The sequence below is a fragment of the Convolutriloba macropyga genome, chromosome 10, assembly GCF_964194025.1.
Source record: "Convolutriloba macropyga chromosome 10, txConMacr16.3, whole genome shotgun sequence".
NCBI lineage: Eukaryota > Metazoa > Xenacoelomorpha > Acoela > Convolutidae > Convolutriloba > Convolutriloba macropyga.
In genome coordinates this window covers 39682529-39697712 of record NC_134477.1, presented here as the reverse complement: position 1 = coordinate 39697712, position 15184 = coordinate 39682529, and the positions used below count along the sequence as shown (strand labels likewise).

General features: G+C 33.3%; 1 protein-coding gene across 1 annotated transcript in view; it reads left to right on the top strand.

Annotated features, from left to right (window-relative positions):
* The window catches only part of LOC142348021 (dual E2 ubiquitin-conjugating enzyme/E3 ubiquitin-protein ligase BIRC6-like), a 245200-nt gene that overhangs the window by 202397 nt on the left and 27619 nt on the right, over positions 1–15184 (top strand). Inside the window, exons 49-50 of the mRNA XM_075399188.1 lie at positions 11577–11769; positions 12132–12209. Coding sequence (XP_075255303.1) covers positions 11577–11769; positions 12132–12209 — 271 coding nt within the window. The remainder of the gene's footprint in view (positions 1–11576; positions 11770–12131; positions 12210–15184) is intronic.

Here is a 15184-nt window from a genome sequence, read left to right as displayed (position 1 = left end):
GAGACCTTCTGCTTTTACTAAGCTTTTTGATATAGTTTACTTTATTATATAGACTCTGTTCACATGGTCTGTTATGTAATCTTTACTGCACGAGTTCTACATGCATTCCTGAAGACTATGATATTGCATTTTTCTGTAGATAAGAACAGAAAAAACTCATGATTTTCCTAAATCAGCAGTGTTGACATATTTTACCAGTAAATCTTGAAAAGAGCGGTCAGTGCAACTTCTTAAATTAATAATTTTCTCTGAAGAATGTTCGGCTAATGAACTTTAAATATTGCAAAATAACTAACATGGAGATATTTTAATTCATGACCACAATAGGTAACAGTTAACACAACTAACGTTGATTTTTTCCTACCATAAAAACCGTCAACACAGACAGTAGAAATCAGATTAGGCGCTTTGATGCCATCGTCAAACTGACAAGTACATTTCTACATTCTTTTGGTCAATTTGGAAAAAGTTCCAGTGTTAAAACCCTGCTATCCATAGTACATTAAGTTCAAAGTTTAAAGTATTCAAAGTTTTCGGAAATTAGTGTTTTATTTTTCTATGTGTTAATAAGTAATCTTGGCTTTGTGTACCTCGTTTTGATGGTATCTTACCGAAAGGGTTTCTATGTTTTCAAACGTTTGTTTGTTATGGATGCTATGAAGAGTCGATTTGAGTTCTTTCAACTGAGTCAAAGACAAAAAAACCAGCAAAAAACAAATCGTGATTATAGAGGCAATTAGGCTAATTTGATTTCCAGGTTTTTTAATGCAGTATTTTAATTTTCTCTGAGCTTAAACAATGTGAGAAATATGTAAAAATGTATCTTAGAAAAAAGTTCCACTTGGAATTTTACTAATATGTGGTATATAGTTCCAGATGGAATTCTACTACTATCTATAACGATAAATGGTCGAATCATTATGTACAAGAAAAAGTTTTTTTTCACGAGTAATCATGTAGCAAAACCTTAGCTTTCAATAAAGCTTTACTGATCTGCAACTAACGCTAAGAATCAGCGGCCTCACAGGAAGTATGTAAATTTTTTTTAGTTGCGCTCAAAAAAGGAAACCCCTAACGGAACTGCAAATGTAACTGCAAAGGTAAAGAAAAGAAACGTTTTGCACGTTAAATTTGTTTATTATTTGAAAGACTTAAAGTAAAACAATGCCTAGCTGACATAAAAAAAAGATTTAGACTATGCAAAAAAATCTTTATAATACTTCCCTGTCAAACAAATAGTAATGAACAAGCGAATTTTCATTACTACTTTAACGAATTTGTAATTTTAGAACCTCAATGGTTTGCCTGGAGGAAACTCATAAGAGAACGGACAACTATTCCCTTCTTGCACCTATTGGAAATTTCGTTCTGATACGTTAAATGCTTACTATTCTTGATACCATAGCTTTATGGATTAACAAAGTTTTGCGTCCGCGTTATTGAATACTTAGCTTTTAAAAATTTTATGAATTGCTTAAATAACATACTGAAATACTTCATATTGACACATAGCTTCAAAAGCTACTGAGTGAATTCTGTGAAAACTAAATGTTCCATGACATACAAAAGTTGTTGCACATGTATACAGAAAACACTAGTGCATACTTACGTCTATGGTTCAGATTGAGCCTTTGAGCAAAACATGATTGTTATATACTGACAGAAAACGTGAGCAGAGGTTTTCTTATCGTTCTTCAATATAAACAACGTCAATACTAAGCAAAATCAATACTATTGTACAAATAACTTGATATTAAACCTACCACTTAGAACCAGTTACTATATAACCTAGAAGCAATTGTAGCCATAAAAGACAAACAATAAGGTCAATAGGTGAATTTTAATGAATTTGATTTGTCCTGTTTATTCAATTGCTTTATTTAAGTTAACGTTATATTGGAGCACACTGTGGGTCGAAATGTATTCCGTAATAAACATTTGCAAGCCTATGTACTCACTCTATTTTTATCTCAACGTTTGCTGCAACACAGTAGAATACATGTATATACGCCTTCTTGATCACAGACAAAAGAATACTTTAGCAAACTTATAAAAGTGCCTTTAGCCGAAAATATTATGCGAGAATTTTGCAGAGCAGACTGAACTTCTCACAATATAAGTATTTTTCTTCATGAATAATGTTCAAGTTGAATTTTTGTTTCAACCGGTGACTTGTAAGAGAGCTGAAGTGAAAAGAGCCAACTTAAAAGAGAGCCGACATTTTATTTGAATTATTAGCTGATAATTTACGATAAATTTTATGGCCAATTAAATTGGCTTCTCAAATGAGACTAATAAATTTTTCACCAATCATAACCGAGTATTTGAGAAGTGAAAATTTAGTATCTCCTAGTATAGACACTGAAAGCGAATTAAAAATTAATTATCTTGCAACCATCGCGGACCATGACCATGCCTCAGCGGCTCTTGGGACTTGATATGAAACTATCATAACCGAACATGAGACCAATTAACCCTCTCAGGTACTTTTTTAGTAATCAACTAACAAATTAGGGTAGTTAACAGCAACTTTTTGATTTCGGCTCTCCATAAATCAAAACAAAATTTGGCGGTTTATAATGTCGAATCTCTTGCGCGTATCCGTTTCAACATTTTCAGAACAACAATCTACGGTTTGGTGATCCTACTCTGCTACAAATTTCTGACTTTCTACTCCTTTGAACAGGCTGAACACCGTTTTCTGTTTCTCTGACGTGGATAATGTTGAATCAACAAACTGTATTTTAAAGGAGTGGTTTTGCAACTACTAAATTTTGGATAATAAGCATACTCAATGAAGTTTAATAATGCACAGCGTTTCAAAATAACAGGTTATAAATGGAAACAATTCAATACTGAAAACCAACGTCTACTTCATAAGCTTTAATCAACAAGAACTTTTCAGTTCTAGTTGTTATTGTCACATGGACACCTCACATTTTCATCGAATCTCATTCTTTTTGGAAAATTTCCACTATGAAGAACACATCCTCGAACTACACGATGGCTCCTCTTTTGTAGAGCATTGTTAGACGATGGCTCAGTGCTAAATTTCTGGAAATTTTCTTCAATTTTTGAGTTTTCTTCAAGAAGGCTGGGGAATCGTTCTAATATGCAAGATATCACAGTCTTTCGTTACCACAGTCTGGGATGTTACCACAGAAGATATCACAGTCTGGGATGTTAGCATTCGTTCTATTAGCCTAATTAGCCAAATAGTTTCCAATGAATACCTATAACATTTCGAGGAGGCCTCAGTTGTTAAACCTGTTAGACTAATTCTTAGTCTAAGTTTCTCCTAAGTACCTCGGACATTGACATTTCATGGTTTTGATCTGATTGCTAGGCATAAAGCAGAAGAATTTCACTGTGCGTGAGAGAAGTTCAGTCTGCTCTGCAAAATTCTTGCATAATGTTTTCGGCTAAAGGCACTTTTATTAGTTTGCTAAAGTATTCTTTTGTCTGTGATCAAGAAGGCGTATATACATGTATTCTACTGTGTTGCAGCAAACGTTGAGATAAAAAATAGAGTGAGTACATAGGCTTGCAAATGTTTATTACGGAATACATTTCGACCCACAGTGTGCTCCAATATAACGTTAACTTAAATAAAGCAATTGAATAAACAGGACAAATCAAATTCATTAAAATTCACCTATTGACCTTATTGTTTGTCTTTTATGGCTACAATTGCTTCTAGGTTATATAGCAACTGGTTCTAATTGGTAGGTTTAATATCAAGTTATTTGTACAATAGTATTGATTTTGCTTAGTATTGACGTTGTTTATATTGAAGAACGATAAGAAAACCTCTGCTCACGTTTTCTGTCAGTATATAACAATCATGTTTTGCTCAAAGGCTCAATCTGAACCATAGACGTAAGTATGCACTAGTGTTTTCTGTATACATGTGCAACAACTTGTTTTTGTCATGGAACATTTAGTTTTCACAGAATTCACTCAGTAGATTTTGAAGCTATGTGTCATTATGAAGTATTTCAGTATGTTATTTAAGCAATTCATAAAATTTTTAAAAGCTAAGTATTCAATAACGCGGACGCAAAACTTTGTTAATCCATAAAGCTATGGTATCAAGAATAGTAAGCATTTAACGTATCAGAACAAAATTTCCAATAGGTGCAAGAAGTGAATAGTTGTCCGTTCTCTTATGAGTTTCCTCCAGGCAAACCATTGAGGTATTAAAATTACAAATTCGTTAAAGTAGTAATGAAAATTCAGCTTGTTCATTACTATTTGTTTGACAGGGAAGTATTATAAAGATTTTTTTGCATAGTCTAAATCTTTTTTTATGTCAGCTAGGCATTGTTTTACTTTAAGTCTTTCAAATAAACAAATTTAACGTGGAAAACGTTTCTTTTCTTTACCTTTGGTAAATTTGCAGTTCCGTTAGGGGTTTCCTTTTTTGAGCGCCACTAAAAAAATTTACATACTTCCTGTGAGGCCGCTGATTCTTAGCGTTAGTTGCAGATCAGTAAAGCTTTATTGAAAGTTAAGGTTTTGCTACATGATTACTCGTGAAAAAAAACTTTTTCTTGTACATAATGATTCGACCATTTATCGTTATAGATAGTAGTAGAATTCCATCTGGAACTATATACCACATAGTAGTAAAATTCCAAGTGGAACTTTTTTCTAAGATATATTTTTACATATTTCCACATTGTTTAAGCTCAGAGAAAATTTAAATACTGCATTAAAAAACCTGGAAATCAAATTAGCCTAATTGCCTCTATAATCAAGATTTGTTTTTTGCTGTTTTTTTGTCGTTGACTCAGTTGAAAGAACTCAAATCGACTCTTCATAGCATCCATAACAAACAAACGTTTGAAAACATAGAAACCCTTTCGATAAGATACCATCAAAATGAGGTACACAAAGCCAAGAGTACTTATTAACACATAGAAAAATAGAACACTAACTTCCGAAAACTTTGAACTTAATGTACTATGGATAGCAGGGTTTTAACACTGGAACCTTTTCCAAATTGACCAAAAGAATGTAGAAATGTACTTGTCAGTTTGACGATGGCATCAAAGCGCCTAATCTGATTTCTACTGTCTGTGTTGACGGTTTTTATGGTAGGAAAAAATCAAAGTTAGTTGTGTTAACTGTTACCTAATGTGGTCATGAATTAAAATATCTCCATGTTAGTTATTTTGCAACATTTAAAGTTCATTAGCCGAACATTCTTCAGAGAAAATTAATAATTTAAGAAGTTGCACTGACCGCTCTTTTCAAGATTTACTGGTAAAATATGTCAACACTGCTGATTTAGGAAAATCATGAGTTTTTTCTGTTCTTTTCTACAGAAAAATGCAATATCATAGTCTTCAGGAATGCATGTAGAACTCGTGCAGTAAAGATTACATAACAGACCATGTGAACAGAGTCTATATAATAAAGTAAACTATATCAAAAAGCTTAGTAAAAGCAGAAGGTCTCCTTCGCTTTTTTGACACATATATAGCTGTAGTTTAAATAGAATGTGAGAACGTGTTTCAATTGTTTTGCGTTCTCAACTTTATAACACAACTCAACTATTATGACGTAATTATCCCTTGAATACTGTTTTTGGATCACAAACTCAAACTCAAACTTTGACCTTTTAATAGAGCGATAGGCCAAGTTTTCACATTTCATTTTATTTGGTAATTCTCAGTTACACGGTCACCAATTATTGTGTTTTTAGTACTAAAAGTACTCTTTTTTCAAAGTCAATTATCCTTGAATAGTGTTTTTAGATCACAAATTCAGACACAAACTCAAAACTTCAATTTTTATGTAAAACGATTGACCAAGCATCGCCATTTTATTTTGATTGCTTATTGAAATCCATACCGCCTCCGTTTGTTGAGTTGTGAATACTAAAAAACAAGTTTTTTATTTAAAAAAGTCAGCTCTTTGAATACTATTTTAGATCACAAACACGAACTCGAACTCAATGGTTCAACTTTTAGGTAAAGTGATCGGCCATGTTTCACAATTTTATTATATTTGCTTTTCCAAAGTCATACCGACTCCGGTTGTTGAGTTTTGAACACTAATAAAGAAGAATTTTCTTTCATATTCCACGAAAAGTACTTCTCTGGAACCATTTGGTGCCCATTGAGTAAAAGCAGACGTTTAAAACAAACAAAATGTGTTCACCTAAACACCTAAATTTAAGGTTTTTGTTTCAGCTCTCAAATCCAACAAGACTGTTTCACTTAAGTTTGTTGAGAAACGTTTCATGAGTTTAATTTAATTTTATATTTCATCAGATAAACAATGACCAAATGAAATTCAATAAAATTAGGAAGAAGTTAATATAACAAAAATTGCAAAATCATGTAGCGCTAAACTTTTAATTAATAAAAAGTTCACTATTACAGTCTTAGCTGTGAACACATCCTGAGCCGAAGCTAAGGTTAATATGAAACTCAACTAACACATGTCCTTCTGGCGAGCTATCCCAGCAGTTTTCAGTCTTTACAAATTTTGAAACGTAAAAACTCAGAAAAAGTTGTGTATTACCTGACAACTGAAACAACCGGTGACTCTGAATAAACATACGAAAACAACTATATAGAGTAAAACCTAAGCTTTTTGGATAATGTAGGTACGTTGTAAAATGTTTGGTTCCATTAAGGTACACACTAGGCAATTTTGAAGGAAGCTTGTTTCTATAAAGTTGATATTAAAAATAGACATAGTGCAACGCCATTGTGAACAGTCAATGTTTACGCTATACAATCCTTCATATTCGAAATTTTGAAAAAGTTTGCGTTTAATATCTATCAATTAATTGCAAATGGAATCAGATATCATGCATTGAATGAACAAAAAAACAGCATTTGAACAAAAAGTTTGTGACTGATCCCTCATAAGGGAAAAAAGTATACAAAATTTGCACTTCAAAAAAAGAACATAGCAATAAAACTTATTTGAAGCTCTAAAAATCAAACTGTTTCGCGAAACAGTAAAACCCTACATTGATTTAATTAGTTAAATATCAACCTGATATATCATACCATGGATTTTTTAATTGTTAAGTAACAAATTAACATTGAGTTGAAAATTACTGAGTTAATGTATACGACAAAGTTTTTTATATCTTTGAAAAAACTTCAAACACTTAATGATTTGTTGAAAATATTGGCGGGTATATATTCTATCGGTCTGTGTCAGTCAGGACAAATTAATTTGAGATAGATAAAAGCTTCTGTTGTCTATGCTTAACGAGTCTCTAGAGATAAATGTTTTCATTTTTTAGAAAAACAGAAACACATTCTTGTAGATAGTTAGTAAAAAATGATTAAAAATTGAAGGTATTAAAAGGAAGTAGTAGTAGGTACTAGTGTAACTTAGAACCAATAAGTAGTTGTAGTAGTTAGTAATAGTATCTAGTTGTAGTTGTAGGTAGTACTAGTAGGTAGCAGTAGTAGTAGTAGTAGGTACTAATTGTAGATAGTAGTTGTAGATAGTAGTAGTAGGCAGTAGCAATAGTAGGTAGCAGTAGTGTTGTGTTCAATTCCGAGATGTTCGTCAGGCTTCATAACCCAATAATATGTTTTATAGACTCTGCTGCTTTAAATTTCAAATTCCTTTGGATGTTACTCTCTTTGATGCTCTATCAAATATCGTTACGGTTATGTTATTCTAAAACGTCGACAGAACAATAAGTAATCCAAAATATTAACACGGGGTTACTGAATGCACAGGAAATTTGATTCAAGAAAGAACAATAATAAAATCATTCGATTTTTGTTGGCTTGAGGTGCTCTGGTAATTTACTTCCACTGTTTAATAGTTGAGTATATGTATATTCAGTATGTTGGAACCATTTACTGAAGAAGCGATTCGCTTTTGTTTAAGATTTCAGTCACAGCACGAATTATCCATTAGTGTTATTCCCAATACGCAGACAAGACTGATATACTACTGACTGAAGCTGTTTCTAGCAATCCCCCGCAGATACAGAGGTTGTGTTTCTTCTTGCTTAATTGATCAATTGGTGATTAACTTTTGAAAATTTAGCTATTTTTACAGTTCCAGTGGAAACTACTCTTCTTGTACATCGTTACACTCTTTGTCTGATTCAAGCTATTGATGAATTCCTATCATTCTACTTTATTTAACTAAAAAGTTCAGCTGCTCTTGCGTATCATAGTTTTTCTACCAAGTTTTTCGGTTTTTTACAGAATTGATTCTTTTTACTTAGCTCAATTTTTTGTTTATCTCTCAACAATTTATCTCAAATACATTTTTCCTGTAAATAATCTTGCTCAATCCTAGAAGGGTAGCTGAATAAGTGTAAGGAAATATTTTTTCCAAAAAAGCATGCTCAGAACATCAAAAAGTTGTTTTTGTCTTTTGTGTTGCAACACTTTATCATTTTCTTGCCAAGGATTCAAAGACAAAGAGCATGAATTCAATTTCTTTTCTGTAAAAAATCTTGATAGTTTTTAATATGGTAGCTAGCTAGGTGTAGAAAATTCAGATTTTCAAGAAAACATGCTCAGAAAATCAAAAAATTGATGTCATCTTCGGTTGTGATATTTTGCGTGCCAATGTTTAGAGGACAGAGTTTATCAGTGCTGAAGGTCAAAATCTGTTTACAAGATATAATATTATTTGATCGTGGAGACAAATAACAACATTCTTCAAGGCAATTAAATTGCCCTCCAGGGACTTATCTCCCTCTCTCTCGCTCTCGTCTGATTGCAAACATATAAATACATAAATACATAAACACATTCAGACATATACATACATTCCACTGTATAGATATAGAAAAACATACACACATAAAAACAAAAACGTCTTGACAATTACACACATTTACAATTTCTACCCACAAACATACATCTCAGCTTATACTCATACAAACATATTACTAAACTTAAGCACAGTTATATTTACTTATAATCCAATATAAACTTCCATATATACTTCCAGTATATTCATGAATACGCATAATTATATACATAAAACTTTCATTCTTTCCTTTCTTTCGATTTTTCCTTCTGACATAAAAATTACAATTTTGAACACATGCAAGCAAATTAACGTACTTGTTTTGATATAAATATACATAGTTACATATGTATATAAAAAAAACACAGCCAACCTTACTACATCATACTGAACATTTGCAAAAGTATTGTTAACAAAAACTGATTCTGACTACTCTTTGACTTATTTCAGACTACTTCAGAAACTGAGTTTTTCTGGTCCTACTTGGTTGAACAAATGAAGTCAACAAAAAAATCTGTTTTGAGAGCTCTTTCATAGCGCAAAATCCATTTCAGACCATTTTAGGACTCTGAAAAATTTTGACAAATTTTTTTCAAAAATTCGAAATTTTTATATGTTTCGACCCCTATACTACTTAGGAGAAAAAAGTGAAGTCAACAAAAAATCATTTTTGAGTGCTCTTCCATAGCGCAAAATCCATTTCAGACCATTTTAGGACTTTGAAAAACTTTGAAAATTTTTCGAAAAAAAATTTGAAAATTTTTCAAGGTTTTTCAAGTATGCCTCTCATGGTCTCAAAGATAAAAAAAATTAAAGTTACTACAACAGGCTATAACCATAGTCTAAGCACTCCGTACTGCGCATTCTTTCTTCTGAAATACACATTGGAGCAGGCGGTGTCTGCCATGTTACTGGAGAGCGGGGGGTCCGGACACCCCCCCTACAAGAACTCTCACCACCGAAAAACTGATTTTCTCTTAGTGAAAGCAAGTTTTTTGGTTAAGTTTCGCCAGTCAACTTAACCCAAGAACTTCTCTCAGGCTGGCGAAACTTAACCAAAAAACTTGCTTTCACTAAGAGAAAATCAGTTTTTCGGTGGTGAGAGTTCTTGTAGGGGGGGGGGGGTCCGGACCCCCCCCCCTCCAGTAACATGGCAGATATATATACTACTAATGTGCCTCAGCGTCTAAAATATTTTTCACCAAGGAGGATGTTAACAACAAGGAGGCTCGCAAATGTGATTTGGCAAATTTTGTTCCGACCCCTCTCGTCCAGATTCTAGCCTTAATTGTCTACCAATTGTAACAGAGATAGATTACCCTCAAAATAAAAAGTAGTTATAAGTTTGCTATTTAAATTTTGATGTGTATTAAAAAAGAGTTAATATCAGTGGGATCAATTTTTTAACTTCTGATAATGAAGACTAGAACAAACAAAACGACGGACATGAAATGAACGCGAATGAAATTGTGTCAGAAAAACGATCAAATAAATAGTTAATCTTGGCCAAAAACAAAAGTTGAGATCTAATAAAACGCAGAAATGTTAAAAATAGTAACGAAATTGAGCAAATATTGTCAAAGATGGTTGTCAAAACTTTCTACGATAAATATATCGATCGGTCGAATTTGACTGAACAAAAAAAACCAGGTGAGCATATAGTTCCCCTCACTAAAAGTGGGATGGGAATATTAACATTTAGTATAATGCAATAAAAAGGAAAAAAGGTGGCTTGTTAATGTGCGTTAGCACATAGTGTTCCGACCCCGCTTATCCACAATTTTGGCTCAATTGTCTGACTAGGCAACAGATATTAAAAACAATTCAAATAACGTAATGAAAAATGACGTAAAAATGTTAGCTACCACCTGAATTATTAAATATGTTCTTTTATTTCTCAACAGCCATTGAAACCTGTCAATTTAATGAAAACCTTGGATATGCTCAATTTCTTCAACGCCAATATTTTGGTATTCGATCTGTAATTAATGAGACAAAAGGACCATACGATTTTGACTAGAAATCTAGATAGGTTTCATTGAAACTCCTTAAGCAGCCAAGTGGAACTGTCATTAGGAGACTTTGATTTGAATTGTCTTATCTGTAATTAACGTACGAAAAAAGTAAAAATTGCGAAAGTTTTTTTTAAAAATCGAATTATTACAATCTGATTTTTTTGGGCTTTCAAAAAACCGCTTTTACACCAAAAGTAGCTTTCCTATTGCCGTACGTCCATTAGGGACAAGTAATAGTTCCGAATATTGTTGATATGGATGCTGAAAAAGTAAATAAACCAAAAACAGTTGATGCATTTTGCATAATTATCAAGTTAAATTAGCAAAAAACCGGCAAAATTTTAAATCAAGAACACTCAAAGAATGCTCAAGTAAAATTTGGCAAAAAGTTGCGTTAAAATACGGAAAATGTGAAAAATCACACTACTAAAATCAGCCAGCAAATGTTTACAAAAATTTACACTTCGTTAACTCCGTGGAAAGAACGAAATTAAAGAAATCTTTACAGGAATATATATTCTACGCTGGATGGGCTTTCTTGTGACACTACTCACAACCTTCTACGATGAATCTTTCGATTGATGCAATTTGTGTAATTATCCAGTTAAATTTGCAAAAAAAACGGCAAAACTTTTATTCCAGAAAACTTTTACAGGGCGCCGAATTTCACGTAGCTCTCTTTTGGAGTCTACGGAGATTGTGTCAGCGGTTTCTACTTTCGACAAACTTAAACCAAGTCGACCAAAAAAGTATATTTTTTGGGCAATTTTTAATGAAATCTGATTTTTGAAAATTTTTGGTTAGATACGACGAGGACAGATTGGACATAATGAAGGTGCTAATAACTGGACCGTCAGACACCCCATATGGAAACGGATGCTTCGTCTTCGACATATTCTTCCCCACAGACTACCCAAATACTCCCCTCCTGTGTAACTTCACTACAACTGGCGGAGGGACTGTGAGGTTCAATCCTAATCTGTACAATGATGGAAAGGTTATCAGATTGTTTTATTGTTACTTCAGGTTTGCTGCTCTCATATTGGATGTATATATATCACCTTATTGCTTGTGTGGTTTCTGAAAAATCAAGAAATTGAGGCTTTAACTTTTGAGCGCAAACTGCTCTGTTATAGTCTTTGAATATGATTGCAGACTGTTTTGTTAATAGAAGCCGCATCCGGGATTGGAATTAGAAAGTCAAGACGATATTTGATTCTCAACAATGTTGAATTTTCACCCAGATATTAGCTCGCAATTCCTTTTACACCAAAACTTTGAGAAGAAACGTAACGCAGAGGTCATTTGAAGGTTTGAATTCGTGGCTGAGACATAATAATCGTTTGATGCATTCTTCAGGTGTGTCTAAGTATCTTAAACACGTGGCATGGTCGACCGGAAGAGAAGTGGAACGCTCAGACTTCGAACCTTCTACAGGTCAGTTCAACTTTTTCCTTACGTTTTTATTAGAGAGAGAGAGAGAGAGAGAGAGAGAGAGAGAGAGAGAGAGAGAGAGAGTAAATTCCTCTGGATAACAAAATAAACAATAAAATTTTTATATCAAAATGGATCAACAAAATTCGATTTTTTTTAAAGTATCTTGGAGTGAGTAAGTTTTGTTAGTACCCAGAGAGGACCGCGAACGGATCCAGCAGGATCACACTAGCGCAGCCCTTAACGACATTATTTAGTAAGGATTTTTTTTTTAATTTTTGAGTTTCATAGTGTAAATTTGTCAAGTTAAGTAAAAGTTCAGTATTTACAGCCGTATGGTTCGTACTACTGGGTTTAGTATGTCCAGTTCAGCACCTTAGTAAAGCGTAGAGCAGAAAGAAAAAAAATTAATTTTTTCTTTTTTTTCTCTAAGTTTCGGAACCAAATTTTCCAAGGGAACCTTCAAAAATCACAAAAATGGCCATATCTCGTAAACTAGAAGGTTTCAGAGGGTCATTTTTTCACACCAGAAAGGGAACCCTAATTGCAATGTCTCTTAGCATTCAACCATAGGGTAGTACATTTAAAAACCCAATTTTTTAATAACTTAATCGGCTAAGACAGATCCTGGAAAAAAAGAAACATCGAATAAAGTTACTCGAAAATTTTTGTAATTAAATCATAGTTCGCTAAGTTGAAGCTGTCCCTCAAGTCATGTACCGTTTTAGTGAATACTGATTGACTCATGTTACACAAATTTGAACCAAATATTCCATTGTCTATAAAAATATTTAACAATTTAGTTCCCCGATATTTTAGCGAATTTTTCTCTAGGATTTTTCGACACGTTGGAATTTTCAGAAAACTCTTTTGAGACCTCCTTGTTGAATGTATTGTCACATCAAACTCATAGAGGCTATTAAGATAATCATTAGTATGGAGTTTTTTAAGAGGCCGTAAAACGAATTTCAGTAACTCATAGAAATAAAGCTCGTGCACTGTCAAAATATTTAAATTGTCAAAGTATTCGCTTACGCTTTGTCGATATTTGAGAAACAAGATAAGTCGAAGATTTTTCTTTTGCATCTTCAAAATTGGTTCCAATGTTCTGTAGCTTACACAGCCGTACACTAGCAGTCCATATTGAATGATTGGTTTAATGTTTGAGGAATAGTATCTCAACAGAACATTCCTTGGAACATAATGTCGCAATTTGGACACTGTGCCACATTGTCTTCCAAGCCTTTCTAGAACACTCTCTATGTGTGGTTTAAAAGACAACTTGTTATCCAGAAACACTCCAAGACACTTACAACTACTTAGAACATTCAAATTTTCATTATTTAAATGGAAGTTTGGGCTAGATGCACTTTTTCCTAAGGTTAAGTTTAATTGACACGTTTTCTTTATATTCAGGTAAGTTTATTATTTTGTAGCCAGTCACTGACTGCAAGCAAGTCTGCTTGCAGTTCTTCTATTGTGCAATTCGTTCCCAATAAGCAGGTGTCGTCTGCGAAAAGGAAAGCTTGACATTTCATGCACGCAAGAGGAAGATCGTTTATATAAACCAAAAACATTAAAGGTCCCAAGATGGAGCCTTGAGGAACACCACATTCAATTTTGCGCCGATCAGAAATGGCGTTTTCATTTTCCACTCATTGTTTTTGATCAGTTAGGAAGGATTCAGTCCATTTCAGGCTTTTACCTCTTTTATCATATCTATCAAGTTTATGCAGAAGTATTTCGTGATCAATGGTGTCAAAGGCTTTCTTTATGTCGAGGAGAAAAGCAATTAATTCCATTTTTAATTTGGAGTCACGAACAACTTCGACTAATTTAGCTACTGCATCAATTGTGCTATGCTTTTTACGGAATGCGAATTGGTTTTCATTGATGTATGAATGTTCTTCAAGATAGTTAAAAATCCTGTTAAAAACAACACGTTGAAAAATTTTACTCCAAACAACTAGGAGAGAGATTGGACGATAATTGTTAACATCATCTTTAGAACCATTTTTCTGCAGGGGTAATACTTTAGCTAATTTCAACGAGGATGGGAAAATACCTTCACTTAAAGATTTGATAAGAAAGACCAAATGTTCGCATATAACTGGACCAGCAGCTTTTACCGTGATTTTACTAATTTCATCAATTCCGGAGGAGCTTTTACATTCCAAATTCTCAATTATTTGATGGATCTCAATGGTGTCAGTTGGATATGGGTACATGCTGAGGGGACTTTCGAAGTTTAGTTCATAATTTGAGGTGTTCTTTAAAGCACTTCTCAATTTAGGCCCAACCTCAGCAAAGATTTTGTTAAATTTCATAGCGATTTCCTTCGGTTCATCAAATCTCTGACCATTCTCTACCAGAACGGGTACACTGCACTTTTTTCCTTTTATTCCCTTTAATTCATTTAAGAACCTATAAATTTGTCTTGAGTCTCCGATGCATTTATTAAACTTTTCAAGATAAAATTCTTTTTTCTGTTTTTTAATTAACTGCTCAACTTCTGCCCGAGCGGCTTTGAATTTTGAGAGCTGCCTGCAATCAGATTTGTTCTTCTTCCATTTTCGATGGAGATTTTGTTTAGTAATTTGATTCCTCAGTGATTTGTCAAACCACATCGGGACCACTTTTTTATTCTGTTTATTCTCTCGCATTGGTGCAAAACATTGAAACACTGCATTGAAAGTGGACTGGAACTTCTCAAAATTTTCGCTTCTATTTTGCCCGTTGTATGTAATGGCGTTTAAAGAATTTTCAAGCATTTCTAGAAAGCCAGTAACCGTTTTAGGAGATTTTAGAAAACTGGTATCTCTGAATTTTTGACACTTGATCGTATTTTCCCCGTCAATGCCGATTGTCAAGACAATGGGTGCATGATCACTGTAACTTTGATTAGTTAAAACTTTGTTATTGATTACTCTGATGCCATTTACCAAAAAGTGATCTAGACAAGTTGCACTTGTTGAATC